The sequence below is a fragment of the Mus musculus genome, chromosome X (assembly GCF_000001635.26).
Source record: "Mus musculus strain C57BL/6J chromosome X, GRCm38.p6 C57BL/6J".
Taxonomy (NCBI): Eukaryota; Metazoa; Chordata; class Mammalia; order Rodentia; family Muridae; genus Mus; species Mus musculus.
The window spans coordinates 143,689,721-143,711,727 of record NC_000086.7 but is presented as its reverse complement, the minus strand read 5'-3'; the positions used below and the strand labels follow the sequence as shown (position 1 = coordinate 143,711,727).

At 37.0% G+C, this 22,007-nt stretch overlaps 1 protein-coding gene across 20 annotated transcripts in view; it reads right to left on the bottom strand.

The window, feature by feature from the left end:
- Pak3 (p21 (RAC1) activated kinase 3) overlaps positions 1 to 22,007 on the bottom strand; it is a 279,431-nt gene that overhangs the window by 86,069 nt on the left and 171,355 nt on the right. For all 20 annotated transcript variants that reach the window (XM_017318421.2, XM_030251249.1, XM_017318419.2 and 17 more), the window contains 2 exons: positions 18,240 to 18,441; positions 1,980 to 2,080 (listed from right to left, as the gene is read on the bottom strand). In XM_017318421.2, the coding sequence (XP_017173910.1) occupies positions 1,980 to 2,080; positions 18,240 to 18,414 (276 nt within the window). In that variant the 5' untranslated portion in view covers positions 18,415 to 18,441. Of the gene's footprint in view, positions 1 to 1,979; positions 2,081 to 18,239; positions 18,442 to 22,007 lie in introns of those variants that run through there.

The window sequence follows — 22,007 nt, the reverse complement described above, 5'->3', positions numbered from 1 at the left end:
ATTCCTATTAGTGGACTGTAAAAAGCCATTTTGTTTCAAATGAATTTTAGAAGAGGATGATGTTTGGTTTGGTTGCATCAGGTCTAGAATGTCCATCTACCACCTATTCTACCTCACTCTTCTCAGATTGGTCCATTGGGTTCTAATTCAGACCACAGTGGACAAGGCTTAGTGCTGCAGTCAGCAAGATGGTGGTGATTTAGTTTCCCTTGATTTCCATTCAGAACCCAGAAAGAATAAAGAAAGGGCTAAAGATGGGAGAAACGTGGCAAAAGATGTCAAATAAGGCAGAAGAAATAAAGTGTAAGTTAACCACAATGCTAAATGAGAGAACATTCACAGTAGAACCTCCAAAGGAAAAGAACAAGAAAATAAAACCAAGAATAACAGCAAATAAAACCATAAGAGGTTTAAATAGAAGAAAAACATAGAGGAATTTAAAAAACGAAGCTCTTAAAATAAAAGAGACAAGTTGTTGTTAGACATAACTGTAAAGTTTGAGGGCTTTTCCTGTTTCAAATATCAGAAAATTAGCTAAACTCTCTTTGGATGTTTTTAAACACACAATGGTCAAATTATAAAAAACAAAACAAAACATTTTTTATCCAGTGGGAAAGACAGTGGGTGGTAGGGTTGATAATCAGTTTGTGGTTTCTAAATGTAGCCAAGAGAATGTTCTAGCAATGAAATAAAGGATGGGCTCAAACTAAATGGCATTTAAGTAATGTCTTTGACTCAGATAACAAAATTCATTAAATTGTATCTATCTCAATTTCAGCAGTCTCATTATTTTTGAGCATTTTTCCTGCTTGCTACTGAGAACATAGAAATAATTAGTCTACACTAATTTATGAGGCCAAGACATTTACCCTATTTTATTTCATTCTTACACTGCTTAATTCCAGAATTGAACAAATAAAATAAAATTTGTCTGTCAATTCAGCAATGTAGCATAGTTCAAATTGTCTTGCTTCTTTCCCCCTACTTAACCACATGACATGCTACAAGGCAGGAAATTGGGTTCTACAATATCTGTAATTTTTTTCTAGCTTAACGAAAACAAGAATTATTGTGATTTTTATCAAAGTTTTAATTTTCTAAATTCATCTGAAGCTCTTTATTGTTTCAGGATGTACACGTTGGTTGAGTTGTTTACTAGTATAGAACAATTAGCTGAAATACGGAGTCGTATATCTAGCAACATCTCTCTCCTCACTCATCTAATGAATGGGTGCCAAATTCATTCTTTAGAGGAAGAAAATGGTGAGTACCTGAGATACTGTGGTATTTGAGCACTGCAGTTATTCAAAGAAAAAAAACAATCTAGACCTGTTGTATGCAGATAATTCATGTTGGTAATTATTATAGATGATTCATATATAATATATATGTAAACTCATCAACTAGCTACTAATACATATGTGATATACAATTAACAATTTTTCTTCCTGAAACATGGGGATTATGGTTTTGAATGTTTATAAAAATATACCTACTAATAATCTTTAAAAATAATCTACTATTTTAAAATCAAAGGAGTGACTAGGCAAATTTTGCAGAGACTTTGGCACTGTAATTATCTGATCTGTGTAATTCAGGACCCACTGGAAAGCTTGAATTATTCAGATGAGTCACCTTCACTAGTCAAGTTGAATAAATCATTCTTTGATTCACTTTATATGATTAAGGTACAGGTTCAGGCAGGGTCTCCTTAGCATAACTACATTTTCTGTGCCTTGGAAAATAAATATTTTCAAGTAAATTAAAAATTATAGGGTAATAAGACACTTATGTTAGGATAGACAAAATAATTTTGTCAGTGTTGTTGCGCATTTTCTATTTCTATTTATGATTATCCAGGAAAAGTCCATCTTCAGACTGACATTTTGGAATATAGCAAGCCTTACTTGAAACCTATTTCATAAAGAAAATAGGTTTTTTTTTCATGGCTTACAAAACAAAATAAGGAGCTTACTTACAGTGAATTCCCCGGTGACTGCATCAAAACCCACATGAATCGTATGCTCAAAGTCTGAAGGAAGAGAGATCTCTGGGCGCTCTTTCTCTTTCTTCTTATTGGCTAAAGACAAAATGTTAACATGTATTTATTTAAGGTATAGTTTTGGCTTCCATACACTGCATAAGAAAGCTCAATAAAACAGTTACAGACAACTGACTGATTTAAATCTTAAGTTTAAAATTTAAGACTCATCGTTTTCTGGTATGTACATATACATATACATATACATATACATATACATATACATATACATATACATATACATATACATATACATATACATACCATGTATTTTCACTTTAGTGAAGACTCCATAGTTTATAGCAAGTTTACTTTAGTAATTGATATTATCCTTACTGACAAGTACATGGAGACTTCTTGATAGTCCAGATTTCTCTGCAGGTTTATATACCTTAGTGGCCATTTATAGTTTTGTTTTTCTTTTTTTTAAGGTTTAGAACAGTTTGTTATTTATGTCTTTTTAAAAATATATATTTTTTTTATATGAGTACACTGCAGCTGTCTTCAGACGCACACTAGAAGACTGCATTGGATCCCCTGATCCCTTTGCAAATGGTTGTGAGCCACCTTGTGGTTGCTGCGAACTGAACTCAGGACCTTTGGAAGAGCAGTCAGCCAGAGGGGGCAAATGGAGCAGCCATGTCTTGTTCTTGTTTGCCTGAAGTAACTCCTGTGAACTTCGTTTTTGTTTCCCTCACTTCTGATCTCCCATCCTTACCAGACATGGCTAACCACATGTCTCTCTATTTCCTTGACGACGTGCTCTGCTTTTCGTCCTCATCCAGTAACCACCATTTCTTTGAGTATCCCTGTGCTTGTTGTTTTACCTTTGATTATGATGTTTTTTGTCCTTCTGCAGTTTTTCTCTACACGTATTCTTTTCTCCTAGACACAAACCTATGTCAAAGAACTTGCTAATCTGGCTGACAGAGATAGATCAAAACAGTGTAGTATTAAATACTGTATACGATTTGAAAAGAAGGCTTTCATTAAGTAAAGAACAATAGAAAATTATAAGTACATAATTCACAATTCTATCAAGCTTCCTTGGGGCTTTGGAAGTGGTCCAGTTGGATGCAGAAGCCTGTTGAAGTCGCTTCATTCATGTCAGAGAAACCAGGTCTAGACGTCATCTATAGAGCCAAATTCTACTTGAAGAATCTGAAGAAATCTATAAGACCTGTGCCCACCAAAAAGTAGTAAAGATATATACACAATTTTGCATTTTCTTTCAGAAGTTCATAACTCCTCTGGATTCCATTTGAAGAGCCCTTGTTATATGCCCCACGTCTTTATATCAGCCTTCATCCTTGGTTTCTTTGCTTGTAAGTAAACTCTCCCCTCTTCTCTACTGGCTGTACATTTATGACATACTGTCTTAAATATAAATACTCCACATGAGCAAATCTCTATACAGATTTGACTCAAAGTGTCTTTCTAGAAAGTTGCTTGATAAGTAAGGGCTTTGTTGTTGTTGTTGTTTTTGGTTTTTTGTTTTGCCTTCTTTAGAGGCCAAGTGTAAAAAATAACAAAGCCAAACTTGCTCCTCTGGTTTTTTTTGTCTATTTGTGGGAAATAGTGTTGCTATCCAACCAGACTGGAGGAGTAGCATAGTCTTAGACTCCTCTTTGGGGAGGAATGGAGCCAAGAAGAGATCATCCCTTATAATAGATGATGAGAAGAAATGATAAAGAAGTATACAAAAATGGGAAAATACAAATCATACCATAGGCATTCATAGGATGGTGTATTTGACTCTTTAAAAGTGTTGTATGCATTTGCTATGCATTTTCCTTTGGTTCTTTTTGTTTGGTTGGTTGATTTGTCATGCTATAATTGGTTTGCTTTAGATTTATCTTATTTCATTATTATTCCTTAGATACCTGTTTGTTTTATAAGGGACAGAAAAGAGGTGGAACCAGATAGGGAGGGGTAAGGAGGAACTGTAAAGAGTAGTACTAGAAGAAACCATAATCACGATATATTGTAGGAAAAAACTATTTTCAATAAAAGGAAATTTTGAAATAAAAAAGAATTGTATATACAAGTCATAATGTTCCCACATAACTACTTTGTAATATTACATTGGCCCAGGCAACAAAACCAATACTTCAGGAGCCATCTTAGAGTTTTACTATGCTCATATATTTTCTTTTTATTCTATCCCCTGAAATAGTTTCAGAAGTCACTATCTTTGACCCAGGCATTGGTATTTCCCTTCTGGCCCACTGCCAATTTTGCCCCCTCTGACTTATTTTTCTATTCTGTGACCAGATTCTATTCTTTCCTATAAGATCATTATATCTTCACCTAATTACTTATAATATATATTAAAATTCATTATTCCAAACTTGGTATCTAGGAGATTTCATGACCTGGTCACAATTTACATATCCAGGTTCTACTGCTGCTATGGAACCCACCATCCACATTCATTTTATGCTTCCTGGATAGCTGGGTTTTCTCTTACCTCCAAGCTTTTATTTGGTCTAGGCTATGACTTGGAACACTGAAGTTCTTACTGTCTCCGTCTCCTGCCAACTCTGTATGGGTTACTCCAATTTGATTGTTACTTTTATTTTATTTTTGTTTATATTGTTGGAGATCATATCAACGCTTCAGAAACACCGGGCACAGTGCTTTACCTGTCCTTCTCAGAAGACTCTCTCTTGGGCTTCCTCCACCATGGCAAATCCTATATTATTCTCTGTATGCAGACGAAATTCAATGTTCCTTGTTTTATGGTTTCACAGTACCACCCAGTATACATTCTAAGTCTATTAGTAAGCTTAGCACTTACCAATACTGGAGTATTATATGTTCTGTCTCTCTAGCTAAAAGTCAAAACTCTTGACAACAAACCTCACCTTAACTCTTACATTCTCTGGTACCTGTATTGTGTATGAATATTCAATAACAATCTTTTATGGAAGACTCACCAGGAACAAATCCCAGGGTTATCTCATTTAAACTATATACCCAGTTTTACACAGATGACAAAAGTCAGAACTAGTACTTGAACCTAATTCTCACTACATTCCAAGAACCTAAGCTTGTGATCCACATAACTGATGACTTCATGGTTTTTCAAGGGAAAAAAAAGCGACTTTTGCTCTAACCCTCAGGAGATATGTAGAGATTTAATGGAGCTTAGATGCCTGATTTTTATTTTACTTCATTTCTTGGGAATTTTACAATGAGTTTATCTCCCCTAAGAATTCATGTATACTAAAACTCATGCTAACTTAGTTGGCTGGGCTAAGATTCAACCTGATTACCTCAAAGTTGGTATTTGCAGGGAACAGAAGACATCCAAGTGAGCACCACTTTCTATGTGTAGCTCCCATATTCTGTCAGAACAGAGAGCAAAGCTACAGGTTACTGGTTGCATCACAAGTTGGAAATGCCATTTGGCTTTTGGACCATGTAAGTATGAATAAAATTTCCCTGTTAGCTTAGGGCTAGCTAAACCTTCTAATATTTTGCTATCTATCTCTATTCTATCACCATATAAAGAAACAAAAGCTCCTCTTGTATCCTACTATCCCTTCTATACATGAACCTAATATTCTGTATTCTCTCTAGAGCTAGACCTTATACCATTAAGAAAAACTGTCTTCTGCATTAAAGCTATTCATTACATGCTCTCATCATTTCTTGCCTCGGACTCATGAATTTCTCTGTAAATCACCATTATCTGGAGTGGGGAATCTATGCTAAAAATGATGTGTCACAGCCCTTAGATGTGTGGATTGTCACTTATTTGATGAGGGTGAATTCTTCCTCAGGTATCCCTAGGGGAAGCTGTTTATTCTTCTCTATCCCAAGACCATTCCACCTGACAGAATGACGTTACACTTTCTATCATTTTATTCCAAGGTGTTTATTTGAGGGGAATACTTTTTGTACTTGCCTACAAATTACTCTCCTGTTGAGGTGATTGCCGTGCTCCCTTCATGCCCATGCATCCTTCGAAGAGTTTTGACTTCTTGGCTTCCATTCTAATCTCTACACTGACATTACTCTGAAACAGGAGATGTCAGTGGCCAACTTCTTCATACCCTTTCCTTCAGGGGATCCTTGACCTTCCTCAGATATGATCAGTGTCATCTCCCTTCTATTCTTTCAATCCACTCTCTACATCATCTTTTAAAGGAATGGCTCTCTCTCTTTTTTTTTTAAATTAGGTATTTTCCTCGTTTACATTTCCAATGCTATCCCAAAAGTCCCCCATACCCACCCCCACAATCCCGTACCTACCCACTCCCCCTTTTTGACCCTGGCGTTCCCCTGTACTGGAGCAAATAATACCTTTTGATCATACAGAGAAATAAATTTTCTTTTTAACCAGAAAAAAAAGGAATGGCTCTCAATCAAGTTTTGCACCAGAATACCACAGAGGTTTATATAAAATTTATATATATATAAAATCTTCCAGACATAAGGTATGGCGTTAGGGTGGAGAACACCAAGTATTCTTTCTGGCTGACCTTTTCTCTGAAATATTCAACCCTGTATTCTCATGCTTTAAATTGAGCTTCCCATTCTACTAATCTTATAATTTTGTCAACCCCTTATATCCTGTATCATTTCTACAATGATGTTAAGAAACCCTACATTCTCTGGCTCTCATCTATTTAATGAAGCAAATCTACCACCTCTCTGACCTACATCCTATGATGCATCATGTAAATGGCTCCTACTCTATAGTTTTAGAAACTCTCACCACATGAGCTCTAACAATTGTCTGGCAAAGTTCTACCTTGACATAATGCAACCCTAAACTCCCTCCATTTATATGCTAAAGTTTCTGAGGATTTTCAGCAGGAGGAATTCAATGGTAAAGGTGGACTGTATTATTATTAAGATAGCAAACCCTAGTTAGGACACTAATGATTCTTGGAAGATTATTTTTCTTCTTTCTTCTTCAGTCTTTCACTTCTCTCTGAAATTTTCCTTCAGACTTAAAAGACATGTTGAGATTTTTCCAAAAAAATAAATAAACGGACCTCTCAGTCTCCTCATTCCAATGGCTTCCTCTTGGAATCACTCAGCACTTCCTCATGTGAGTTAAACATCTACACAAATCAATTTGCACTTTATCTCTCACTTCTCCAACAACTGTAATATCTCCCCGAAGACACACATTAATCTCTTCCTTTCCCAAGTGCCACTTTTCACCTTATAACCACTGTCTTCTCAATAAGAACAAACATCTTTGATCATAAACGTCTTGAATCTCCTGTACACAGCTATTTCCTAGAATCCAGTTCTTTATCTTTGTTTCTCCTCTTAGGACTTATTATAAGAGGATTTTCCTGTTGGTTGTTCAGATAACATTCACTACAAGCTGCCCTAGGTCACCTTTCCTCATCAGTCTACTCTCCCTTGAATCATCTCTTCAATACACCTGCTTTATTTCAGCATCTATACTATCAACATGTTATATACACTTTCAGCCTTGCCTCAGCACAATCCCAACCCCAGTATCGTTGCCCTTAGACATCTTCAGTTAGCTGCCTCTCTGGTTCTTTATGGTAAATACTTGTGAAGCAACATGAAACTACATTTCCTTTCTTTCCTACCCCACCCTTCTCTAGCTCCTCTTCTTGCTACCTGATCCATTACCCACCTTTAGCAATCCTCCTTTCTAAATACTGTATCTGCATTTCCTAGGCTATTTCTAGTGGCACTGGTCCCTAAGTTAGTCATTTCTGATATGCATTGTTCCTCCAATGCTTCATCATGCCACCACCTCCTCTCCCATCCTTTATACTAGTTAATCTGAAATTCTTGTGGTTATATCCATGAAATGTCAAGAAGCAGTGTTTCATGCCTACTGCCTTTACAATGCTGCTCCTTGTACTAGAAAATCTACTTACTCTTTACATGGATGGATAGATATACTTTTTATATATTTCTAGATACTTTTTGGCTTAAGGCTAACCTCAGTTAGTGGTCATCTCATTCAGGAAGCCTTCTCTAACTGCTTTAATCTCCAGTCTCCAACCAATTTCTCTTTCTACTCCTCTTCTGTTTCTCTCTACCATAGCAAATTCTAATCATTAGCCAACTTGCCTCTTACCAAGCCATCACTTTCTTAAAGGCAGGGATGGTAATTTATAACTTCTTTGACTCCAAACACTACAAGACTCAATATTTCATAACAGCTCAAATGAATGAACAAATGAATAGATAGATTAATGCCTTTATTGCATGAAATGACCCTATGAAGACAGACCATTATTATTTTCTATATGTTATTAACAAGTAAATTATGACCCAGGTCCACCAAGAAGGCCAAGAAAATGAAGGTCACACTATAAAGTTATTTTTTGTATAGGAATTTGTTGATGGTGTCATTGATGTAACCCAATTGGAGGGAATGATTCTACATTCACTCAGTCTCATTTCTTGTGAGGTGTCACTTGTGTCAAAATATATATTGGCAACACAGTTGGGTGGAATTTAAGGGACAGAGAAACAACCAGTCTCCCCCAGGTGAAATCCCTCAATAATGCTGTTTCCATTCTGTAATTTGTTTTAGAAAACTGTCAGGTGAGTCTTACTTGTTCTCGGAGGTCTAATTGCTATCTTCCCTAAAATTCCAGAGTTTTTTAAAATTTGTTTTCCCTTTTTATTATCTGTTATTAAGATATTTCCAGAATTACTTTCTAGCTCCTTTTTGTTGTTTTTTGTTTGTTTGGTTGGTTTTGGTTTTGGTTTTTGGCTTTAGTTTTGGTTTTTTGAGACAGGGTTTCTCTGTACAGCCCTGGCTGTCCTGAATCTCACTTTGTAGACCAGGCTGGCCTCGAACTCAGAAATCCGCCTGCCTCTGCCTCCCAAGTGCTGGGATTAAAGGCATGCACCACCACCGCCTGGCTACTTTCTATCTCCTTGAATACTGAGCATGCAGGCAAGCAATAGGAGTGGCAGAAGACAGACATAGAAAAGCCTTTCTACAGACATTTGCCTTAAAAGCTTACATACAGAAATCATTTTTAAGACAGTGGAAATTATGCAATATGTTCGAGTACATGTAGCAAAATTTAAACAGTTAAAGCTGCATTAATGCAGAAAAACATAATATTAAGCATATTTTAAATACAGAAATATTTTCCACTCAGATTGGTTAGTTCTCTGATGTAAGCATTCGTATATGGGATTAAAATCAGATTCCTTTCATTTTCTTCGAATAAGTCATGGTTCAGTTAGGAAGCAAGTATTTAATTAAGGTTCATTGTAGTGACAGATTATGCTAGGTGATTCATTAGGAATTAAACAATACTTTAAAGTTGCAAATTAACTGGGAGAATGAGCTTAATAAAATGGAACAATATTATTAGACTAGAGAAAACAAAGAATTAAATTGGAATAATAGAGAATAAATGTTCTAGAATAAATCTATCTTTAGTGGACAGTCTGAGTGAAGTAGAGGTATGACTAGAAATAAGCCACAAGTACCAGGTAAATAAAGTCTATAAGGAAGTAGGCAAGACAGTAGAAGTAAAAGGTCAGAAGAAAGCATATAGCAAACATAATAAATGAGAAGACAACAGTAAACACATGGCAAATAGTCTTGAAAATCAAGAAGGACAGAAAGATGAAACTAGAGATAACAGTAAAGAATGTGTGGGAAAGGATTGTGAGCAAGTGGATGAGATAATGGAGCTGAAGACAAGGTAGTGCTGTGGTGCTGTTAGGGTAGTATCAGGCTTCACTCAGACTGAGAATTAATGGTGGGTATGCAACGGAGAAATGAAAGGACCTACCTATTACGACATCTTTCACATCGAAGGCCAATTACTGGGTGTTTCCTATTCTCTCTCTCTCTCTCTCTCTCTCTCTCTCTCTCTCTCTCTCTCTCTCTCTCTCTCTGCTTCCCCCTGTCTCCCTCTCCCTTTGTGTACACATGTGCTTGGGCATGTATGTGCACACATGCATGTATTGTTTTTTTAATATTTTTATTACGTATTTTCCTCAATTACATTTCCAATGCTATCCCAAAAGTCCCCCACAACCTCCCCCCCCACTTCCCTACCCACACATTCCCATTTTTTTTGGCCCTGGCGTTCCCCTGTACTGGGGCATATAAAGTTTGCGTGTCCAATGGGCCTCTCTTTCCAGTGATGGCCGACTAGGCCATCTTTTGATACAAAAGCAGCTAGAGTCAAGAACTCCGGGGTACTGGTTAGTTCATAATGTTGTTCCACCTAAAGGGTTGCAGATCCCTTTAGCTCCTTGGGTACTTTCTCTAGTTCCTCCATTGGGAGCCCTGTGATCCATCCAATAGCTGACTGTGAACATCCACTTCTGTGTTTGCTAGGCCCCAGCCTAGTCTCACAAGAGACAGGTATATCAGTGTCTTCCCAAGGATAAGGAGCTTGCTCTCTTACAACGTTCATCACTGCACTGGACATATCAAAAGCCAGCACAACTATTGTCTGGGTGAAAGACACAAGCAGTTCAGACATGCTGCCAGACTGTCTTCCTTCTGAATTGACACATCAATAAATTACATTTGTGATTAAAGTCATGGCCATATGGGTGCTGGGAATTGAACTTGGGTCCTCTGGAAGAGCAGTTTTAAAGTGTTATCCACATTCTCTGGATGACAACATTCATTTTTCCTAACAGGCAATTCTTCATGAGATGCTCCTTCTTTATCTAGGTGAGACATGTGGACTGTCTATAAAATATTGCCTTTGTGGGTTTGTGAGATTTAAAATACTTTACTATGTAATTAACTACTAAGACAGTGCATTAAATATGGAGTTGCTGCTCTCTTACTTCATTTTGCTATCATTTTGTCTCATCTTCTGATTCACAGTCATGGAGCATGGTGTGCACTCTGTTGTCAGGCTTAAGTGGGGAGCCTTCTGAAGCTCTTTTTATACTTGATTAAGTATAAGTATCTCAGAATAGTTCTTCCTAGGGCAATAATCCCAGGGGTCCTGATTTCTGCCAAGTCTCTAGTCCCTAATGCTCTGGCTCTACATAGAAATATCTTATTTGGAGGAGTCCCACAGAATTTTCTTACCTCCTGAATTTATGACATGTAAATCTTTCTTTCTGACATGTAAATCTTTCCTTACACAGCAGGAAAAGTAATTGTCTAGTTTTCACATTTGGGAGCCTTGAAATTCATTATTTTACAATTGAGACTATTTGAAATACTTCGTGGTAATGGCATTGGAAAATCAGGCATAAAACACCACTTTTTTTTCTTCTGAGGTAACATTTAATTATAGATTTTTTCTTATCATTGGTATTGGTTTCACAAACTTTAATAAAAGCAAAAATATTATTTTGAAAAACATCATTTGCTGTGATATATACATTTTGGGCTGCACTTTTACTGAGGTGTAGATTATTGCAAATAATTTCACATGATCTTATTAATGGGCCCACAGACTTACTTTGTTTTTGGTGGGAAGAAAAAATGGTTTTAACCAACAGATGTTGGTTGTAGTGATAAGACAAAATATCAAATATTACAAAGAGCAAATGTTTGCAATCTGTTGGTTTTTTTTTTACAAATGACTATTTTTTCAATGTTTTTAAAGTGTGTGTGTGTGTGTGTGCATGCACATGCAAGTGCATTCATTTATGTGTGTCTGTGTCTGTGTATCTGTGTGTGAGATGTGTGGTTATGGGTTGGTATATGTATAGATTAACTGGCATGTGGTGATCAGAGGACAAGCTGATCATGGACAACCATGAATGTCTCTCAGATGGACCTCAAGTCACTGGGCATGGGAGCAAGTTGAACCATCTCCTCTGCTAAGTTTTTTTTTTAATTTAAAATTTTTAACTTATTCACCTTACATTCCACTCACTGCCATTTCAGACACCCACTCTCATAATCCTTTGCCTTGCAGGTGGGGCTCCCCTGAGTATCCCTCCACCCTGGCACATCAAGTCTCTGTGAGTCTAGGCACTTCCTCTCCCATTGAAGCCAGATAAGACAGCCCAGCTAGAAGAACATAGCCCACAGACAGGCAACAGCTTTTGGGATAGCCCCTGCTCCAGTTGTTCAGGACCCACATGAAGACCAAGCTGCACATCTGCTACATATGAGCAGGGAAGCCTAGGTCCAGCCCGAAAACACCACTTTCAATGTTGGCTCCAAATGTTTAAAGAAATTGACATTGAAGTGCAGGTAAAAAAAAAGTAATAAAAATTAAAAAGTTTCCACATAACTCTTTCTTGTTTAAACCTAGCATCTTGGGCAAAATGCACACTGAATCTGAATAGAAAAGCAAGGCTCTTCCTGTCAAGCAAGCAACAGGGCTGGCTTGGGAATGCACGGGAAGGAACAATGGACGTTCCTTCTATTCTATCTTAATATACGTATCCAATGTTACAATTTTATAAGCATCAATATTACAATTGTTATAGGAAATAGTTTAAAAGACTTCAAAAGAATCCAGTAATCGCAGAAAATTGTGCATCCAAAAAAAAAAAAAATCTAGTTGCGTACTGCTAGCAAGGTGGGCTAAGATCAAGAAAAGCCTGTAAGGAAAAAAAAAATTGACCGAGGTCATTGTTGCTAAGGCATCTGTTTCTCCATTTCTTTGCTTAAAAAAATTCCACATATACATAGCCACTGGTTAAAACATATTTTCAAAACAAGCTCAACTGCTTTCATTTGTTTGGACAAGAAGTCACTGAACTAAGGCTTGAGCCAGGTCTGTCAAGTTTTAAGCGGTGGATCAGCTTTGTGGGAGTCATTTAATGTTTTCTGACATGGCTTCTTGTATAAAGCAGCTTCAAGGAAAGCCCTACCTCATAGGAGGATTGAGGAGCATGACTTTAACATCAGTATGTAGGTCGGAAATTACAGTATGTAAAATCTATTCTCCTTCCTTCAGTAAGTTGCTAAAGTAATTCATAGGATGTAATTAACCTATTTGAATTTTCTTTATGTATAGTTCATTTCCTTGGGGAAAATATTCAGCTAATGTCCTTCTGCCTGGTCTTTAATGGCTATTAAGACAGTATGTACAGATGAAACCTCAAAGTGGTACCTGAATCTGCAAGAATAGCTACAAGCTTAATTCACATGCTACTTACTGTTTCAGGGAAATGATAAGATGAGCACAAGGAAATGGCAGGCCCATGATGATGAATATAGTCAGCCCCTTTAATGCATGTAGACATTCATAAATGTTTCTAGCTTCCAGTCTTTCTTATGTAGCCCTAGACTATATATTTAAATGCTTTAAGCTTATACTCTCATGGCTGCAAAAATGGACTAGAACAAGGAATGTTCATGTGTGGTCCCTGCAGCACAGAGTGGCACCCAGGTAGTAGTCAGGAATGAGTGATCATTTTCTATATACCATAATTTGATTTTTATCCCACTATTTCCTCCTATACCACCAAGCAAAGGGGCCTTTATATAATTCTCCGGTCACTAAGCCAAAGATCTCTCCAGATTTCCCTCACGAAAAAAAGTACATATTAAATGTGTTCTCTAAAGACAGAGAGACTAAAGACTGCATTGTGCTGCTGGCTCAAGAGCAGTACAAGACATAAAATACACAAGTACATGAGAAACGGATGCCATGAAGAAGAGGCTACTTTGGAGTGTAACCTTGCCTGCTTCTTTCTCATATGTTCTTCCAGCTTCAACTCGCTAGCACTGATTGCCTTGGGTGCACTGTTTCATTTTCAGGATCCTTGTTGCATTTATTTGCCTCATTGCTTTTTCCGTACTGGTTTATTTATAGTTATATATTTATTAATGAGCTTATTTATTCATCCTTGTACTTATTCACCACCTGATTCCAAACTGGATGGCAGCTGACACACAAGAATACACAAAATGCAACAGGAGCCCATATATTCAAAATAAATAAGGATGTAAAGGGAAAAAAAAAACAAAAATGAAGTTAAGAACGTAAAAGGAAGCTGAACGCAGGTGGGCCAAAGTGCATGCAAACCAAGAAATGTCATTGTAATGGCTATGCATGAACCACACATTTGGCTCCAAGCTTTCTAGTAGTCCACAAAAGAGAAACATAAATTGACCCACATTTCACAGTAAAATCAAACCACTTATTTACTATATTCATTTCTAGGTATAAATCCTTCAAATTTTGTTTAGTACAGTATCAAAAAAAAAAAAAAAGACTCAGCTCGTTGAACTGTCTCCAACAATGACAGATCCTCAATCTCCAAATGAAACCTACTCCATATTTTGTTTTACCTTTCTCCTGTTCCATTTGGTCAATGAAATGTAGCTATTAAAGAGACTTCTTAAAAAAAAAAAAAACAACAACAACAAACTAACCTATAGATGCTCTCCAATACAAACAGAAATTTTCAGATTTCCCAGTGTGGCAACCAAATGAACTATTTTCAATTAAGTAATGAAGTATATGTTATATATAATGGAAAAATATTAGGAAAAGTCCCTAGGTATCCAAAAATCAAAAAAGGAAAGTGGCTAAATTTAAACATGATGCCACCATATGTTCACATATATACCATTAAAAATTACATTTATAGGCTTTCAAATGGAGGCAAATATTCTAGAGAAAATGGTAAATAGAACAGCAGAATATAAAGCTGTATATATACATTATTATATTAAATATACAAAGATAAAAACAAGTAACACACACTCTTACATGAAGAATCTAGAAAGAAATCCACCAACATGTTAGCACAATTTCTGGGATTTATGATTATGAGTGATTTTTATTTTCTAGGTGCTTAAATTTATTTTACAAGTTGACATTGATGAATAATATCATGAATGATATGATGAGCAAAAGAGGGTCTATGAGGAAAACAATCGAATCATTTTCCTTTGGCTTATATATGCACAAGAAAATTTTCTTTTCTTTTTAAAGTGTTCTATAATTGAGATATAAATTATAGTCATGGCAAAAGGTACTTTTAAAAGGTTTAAGTTCAGCAACCTAGTTTATTGGTTGTGGAAGCTGTCAAATGCCACAAACATAATAATATTACCTCATAATTACCTAGCTGTAGTCAGTTTTGTATCACTCAGGCAATTACAACTACCTTATGTATTCATGAAGATTTGGTAAGGCATGGTAAACCCTACCATCCTCATTTATCAGGTGATAAAAATTCAGGTGCATAGAAGCTACACAACTAATCAACAGTTACAATCATTCTTGCCAGAAAAATACCTGCAGAACCCAAGTTCAATGCTTTCTTAAATTATTATTAATTAAAAACTGTGATGCTATTGAAACTGCCATCAAAAAACATGGATAGAGAAACATTCTCTCTTCACCCATGAGGGTCCTCAGGTTTCTAGAAAAACCTGAAGCTAGCAAACGGTAACTGGGGAAATTTTGGAGATAGGAGAGAAAAGCATGGACATTAGATATGAAGTCACAAGTGAACTTGTCAAATATCTTTATATGCTATAATAATAATAATAAAGCACTAAATAAAAAGAACAAGAAGAGTTTTCATCGTTTAAAATAGCAATAATGAAAGACTCATCATTGCTTTGTTTCGATCCTGAGATGATTTCCAGGGATGATAAGAATATAGGGATTACTCTTTATGGGATTGGAAATGAAGAGGATTGTGAAGCGATGTACGGTGGGGTACTGTTCGTTCACATCATGTATAAAAATGTACTCAGAATCATTGATGTCCCATCTTGAAGATGTATCAAGAAGATGAATATTAAACAGCGTTATTTAATGACTTTACCCCCTTGTGAAGAAGACATGTGGCTTATGGCCTTTTGGAAGAAATGTAACCACCTTTGTATTAAGTTCAATGAACTCATTCATGCTGTGAAGGCAACTTAACAGCTATCCAGTAACAGCATTTAAACTCCACTACCTTAGTGATCTTTTTGACGTTGACTTTTTCTCATTACAGTCTTTAAAAAGAAAAAAACACTACTATAGCACTTTGTAAGTGCAATCAAATCATCCAAGCTTTCTCTGAAGGTAGCTTGTCAGCTGTCCAGTAATATAGTAAATTGTAGTTGATGACTTTTGAACAGGTAAGATATGATATGAAAAAATCCCAGTATTCTTTAGTTTCCTTGGAATATTTTCCTCTTTTTCTAAAACAACAACAACAACAACAACAATAATAATAATAATAAAGCTCCCCTTTCTTCTAACTTTATCTTCCAGTCTCAAAACCTCCTAATTATCTTTATTGTCTCTTAGGATAATCACGTCTTCATAGAAGAACCTCTCTGAAGAGCATCCTATTAAATACCCTATCCTATATTAGCGTGAATCATAGTCAAATTTAGTTACACAACAATTTCATCACTTATAGGTTCTACTTGATCCAGAATTTCACTGCCTTCAGGCAGAGATCCTGAAAGATGTCTCACTATCTTTTGCTAAATCTTCTGGGTTGCACTAATATAATGCCAAGCTTTGCCAAACTAGCTAATGCTTCTTTTATTAAGGATCCATTATAATGGTGTAAGAATCCCTCACATTAGTCCCTTCAGAACCTTTGTGAGATTTTTTTAACTACTAAATAACGTATGTTTTCCTGAATGGCTTGGTCATTCATTGCTATAGAAACTAAAAGTCATAGTGTAGCTGGTATTAAGTATAGTGTTTATCTTAGAACATGTAAATATTGGCAAATACATGTAGTACCAAATGGATGGTAGGAATCTACATGGCTTTTGAATTCAAGGTTCTTTTCCTTCAACTAGCCTTGAATTTCTCTAAGAAGGCACTGCTCAGGCCATTCCAGAATGAGAGATGAAGTCGTCCAGGCTCCTCTGTTTGCATGACAGTTCAAGAAAAAAATTGTCTCAGATATTTTTTTTCCCTGAGAAGATCTGGGGATACTAGTCTGGAGAATAGCAGTAGTTTATTATTGACACAAAACAGAAATGTCAACTTCCTTCACTTTCCTAAACTCCTGCTCTTCAAAAAAGACACCAAAAGTATGCACTTTCAGTAGCACCAACGATTTGTGTAGAGCAGACCATTATTCGTCCTTTGTCTGCCAATGTAGCAGATGTAGTATAGGGATTGTTTCTTTGGCATGATTACTATACATGACTCAGTCTCTAGATAGTGACTTTCAGTTTTCAATCCACCCATTATGTTCAGAAAATAGTTTTTAAGATCTACTTAAGTATTGGCAAGCATGGCCCCCCTATAAGGTCACAGATCCCTTGTGTGGGAGGTAAGTCATCCTTGTACTTCTCTTCAATCCTTAGGCCATGAAGGGAAAACAAAAACATACAAGAAACAGTTACTAACAAGAATTTCAGCTCTTCCTATGATACAAATTATAAATCCATTAACACTGTATAAATACCACCAAACTACTTATTTTACCTTGCAGACACCGATAAATAATGACTTTTCCCCCCCACAAAGATATTACCTTTCTTTCCCCTTTGGCCAATTTCAATGATGAAGCAACCTTATGCTCTCTGTATTCTCATCCTGTGCAATAGTTACATCTACAGAAGCCATGTTAGAGCTTTATGGCAGTTAATACAACCTTATAAGCTACTTACTAAAATAAAATCACAGAAGTAAGTGTCATAAAGTAGTAGCATACATTAGTTAAGAAACAAGTTGTATTATAGGTACATAATAATATACCATGTAAATGATACACAATATATTATTACACAATATGTGTAAAGGGTAAATGATAATATATTGTGTCTTTCATGAACATGGAACTGATTAAGTAGGTGACAACTGATTGAGGAATAGAGAAAGCCAAGTTTTCCTTCCTACCTTGTGATTCATACAGAAAACATTGTAGGCAACTTGCACGTATTCCCATATACTTAACTCAGAATCTTCAGTTACCAAGAAGATGTACAAAAGTCAATCTACTTAAACGTTTACTCAACTATCACAGATGGTCAACTTAGAGTTCGGAATAACTTGCTTTAAATTCTACCTTAAGTTTTCAGAAAGTCAGCTGGTGTCTATACACTCAGCCAAGTGTGCTTTCCCTTAACTTAAATCTACCAATTCGGTTTATGTGAGAGGAGAACACAGCATGTGTATTTTCTGTTACCACACAGGAAGTCAATCACACATGATCCTCTAACAAATGGCAACATCTCAAGGTGAAAGGTCAAGCAAGCCTGGAGCATCCCGGGCTCCAGAATAGACTATGAAAGCAAGAAAGTGCTAATCAAAGAATAAACTGTCCCCCTTTGAACTCCCGGCCCCTGATACTTTACTTTTATCCCCTCCTCCTGGGAAGATAGAGCGAAGCCTGGCTTTCTTATTCTTCTCTTCCGGGGCCATGGGCAGTGGTTTGGAGCTGTGGTTGAGTGCTGAAGAGTCTCGGTTGTTACTGTTCATCCTCAGTGGGGGAGCTGGGGGTTTTTCTTCGTTATCCAAGCTGTCAGACATTTTCAGTTGCAGCTGATTTCACAGCTCCTATGGAGAAAGCAGCGATAAACAGGAGGTAAGGGAGGACATGTCTAATGCCAGTCTGGTACACACCAGGAGTCTATCATCTCAGACACAGTCTTCCCCTCTCATGTATTCACTCAAATTTACCAAGCAAAGAGAAAGCCTCTCTAAAGGCTAATAAGACAATTTACCAAAATTCAAGTAAACGAAGACATTAATGACTTTCAATATACGTATGTGAATGTGTAAGCTCCCTTGATATTCCCACAGTGGAACTCTACTTTCTGCTGTCCATGCACAGTCTCTGAGTGAGCAATTCACAGTCCCTTAAAATCCTATGCTGATGATCAAAATGGTCAAGTGACACAAGCTTTTTTTTTTCATTTTCCTTTTTTCCAATTACTTTTTTTTTCAGTCCAGCCATTGGCATAAACTTTTTACAACTTTGAGTTGATTCAAGCTTAGATGTTGATTGTTAGTGGCCCTCAGCTACAATTTCTTAGCTGTTTTAACACTGGCATGCTTTGATGTCTCCTCCTTACTTCTGTGTACCTGATTTGTGAAGTGATTTCTGCTGTTTTTACATTACAAAATCATGAAGGCTTTTTATACACACACCAGTTTCAAGAAAGGTGGGGTAAACTGCCTTGGCAGACGATGTCCATCTTTCCCCAAACAAACAACTAAAAGAGGTGGGCTGAATGACATTATGGCCAAAGGTGGAGCTCTAGCACACCGAAGGATATCATAATTTTACTCTCTGTCATAGTTCATGTCCCCAAAAGGCACCTTGATTGAACAGTCTAGCCTAGGTTTTAAGAATTTATTAATTATTCTGAATTTCTCTGTAACTTAGGTTCTTGTGTCAAAATTGGGGGATATTCCTGTTTCATCCAACTCAGAGGATGAACTGGAAAAAGTGTGTCCTCCTCTTAAAAGAGTTGACTTTCACAGGCACAAGTGAGGTTCTAAAAGTGTCTTTTGAATGAATTCGTGGTTTTCATATAAATCAATTCAAACCTAGCTATAATGGAATCTCAGTAGATTTATCAAGTATTACTTAGTACTAACAGCAATATGTTAATTATCCAAATACAAGTTATCATGGCACTTTATAAAAGGACATTTACTGTAAATGAACCTAAGTACAGCAGTAAAAATAACTGCTGGAATAAGAAATGGTCTTCTGCTAGGTGGTGGTAGTACTTGACTTTAATCCCAGCACTGGAGAGGCAGAGACAGGTGGATCTCTTGAATTCAAGGCCAGCCTAGTCTCCAAAGCAGGTTCCAGGATGGCCAAGGGTATGCAGAGGAACTCTGTCACAAAGAAAGAAAGAAAGAAAGAAAGAAAGAAAGAAAGAAAGAAAGAAAGAAAGAAAGAAAGAAAGAGAGAAAGAGGGAAATAGGGAAATGGGGAAAGGGGGAAAGGGAGAAAGAAAGAAAGAAAGAAAGAAAGAAAGAAAGAAAGAAAGAAAGAAAGAAAGGAGGGAGGGAGGGACGGAGGGAGGGAAGAGTCTGCCATAATTCCTTTAGTGATTAATAATTCAATAATTACCTATTAGCTATATCATATGAGGAAAATTTAAATTTTTACTATATTTTATGAAATCGTTTGTAGAAAAATAAGTGCACCTGGAAAGCAGCAAAATAAATTAATCAGACTCTAAAAGACAAATATTATAATTTCCTCTCACATGCAGAATACAGGTTAAATAAGTAGAAAGGAGAGTTTAGTACAAGAACGAGGACCAGAAAAAAAGGATGAAGGAAGATAAGAAAGAGATAAATATGATCCAAGTATATTATGTACATCTATCACATAGCATAATGAATCTCATTATTTCATATAATTAATATATGGTAGTAAAATTTTAAATTACTTCCCTATGTTCTAAATGTAATCGATATATACAGTCCATGATGCCCCACTACCTTCCTAAAGGACTACTGGCAAGTTAAGGATGTTGGGTGTGGCTATTTGATAACCATGGGAGGCCTGCCCTTTTCTGAAGAGAAAGGGAGGAGGAATAGATGGGGAAGGAGAGAGGGAAAGTGTGGGTGGGGCTGGGAGGAGAAATTGGAGAGGAAACTGTAGCATTAGAGCATAAGGTACAATGAATAAACAATGTGGAGTATATGCTAATACAGCAAGTACCACATGGTAATGGTACATGTGAAAGCAGGGCTAATGAACTACAGTTTCTTTTGCATTTTGACCTTTGATCTTTCCAAATATACTATTCTCCAGACTGATTTCATCTGTGGTATCCTATTTTACTGGCCCAGCTCACAGTTTTCATGTAGCCACTGGGAATAAATTGGTCTGTGACTGATTGTTTTGGGCTAGAAAAATGCTGTCCAAATGTTAACTTATTATTACAATAATCTCCGCTATACAGCATCTAGTTTTATAAGGGAAATACAACTCAAAAGAACCCTGAGACTCCAGCTCACATCAGTCAGAATGGCTAAGATCAAAAACTCAGGTGACAGCAGATGCTGCCGAGGATGTGGAGAAAGGGGAACACTCCTCTATTGCTGGTGGGATTGCAAGCTTGTACAACCATTCAGGAAATCAGTCTGGCAGTTCCTCAGAAAATTGGACATAGTACTACCAGAAGATCCAGCAATACCACTCCTGGGCATATACCCAGAAGAAGTTCCAACTGGTAATAAGGACACATGCTCCACTATGTTCATAGCAGCCTTATCTATAATAGCCAGAAGCTGGAAAGAACCCAGATGTCCCTCAATAGAGGAATGGATACAGAAAATGTGGTACATTTACACAATGGAGTACCACTCAGCTATTAAAAACAATGGATTTATGAAATTCTTAGACAAATGGATGGATCTGGAGAATATCATCTTGAGTGAGGTAACCCAATCACAAAAGAACACACATTATATGTACTCACTGATAAGTGGATATTAGCCCAGGTGCTCAGAATCCTTCTTAGAAGGGGGAACAAAATACACATGGAAGGAGTTACAGAAACAAATTCAGAGCAGAATCTGAAGGAACGCCCATACACAGACTGCCCAACTTGGGGATCCATCCCATAAACAACCACCAAACCCAGACACTATGGCAGATGCCAACAAGAGTTTGCTGACAGGAGCCTGATATAACTGTCTACTGAGGACCTTTGCCAGTGCCTGGCAAATACAGAAGTGGATGCTCACAGTCATCCGTTGGACAGAGTACAATGTCCCCAATGAAGGATCTAGAGAAATACCCAAGGAGCTGAAGGGGTCTGACGCCCCATAGGAGGAACATCAATATGAACTAACCAGTACCCGCAGAGCTCCTTGGAACTAAACCACCAATCAAAGAAAACACATGGTGGGACATGTGGCTCTAGCGGTATATGTATCTGAGGATGGCCTAGTCAGTCATCACTGCAAGGAGAGGCCCTAGGTCCTGTGAAGGCTCTATGCCCCAGTATAGGGGAATGCCAGGACTAGGAATGGGAGTGGGTGGGTTGGTGAGCAGGGGAAGGGGAGAGGGGAGAGGGGTTTTTGGAGGGGAAACTGGGAAAGGGGATAACATTTGAACCCTGAATTTAAAAAATCTAATAAAAAATGAT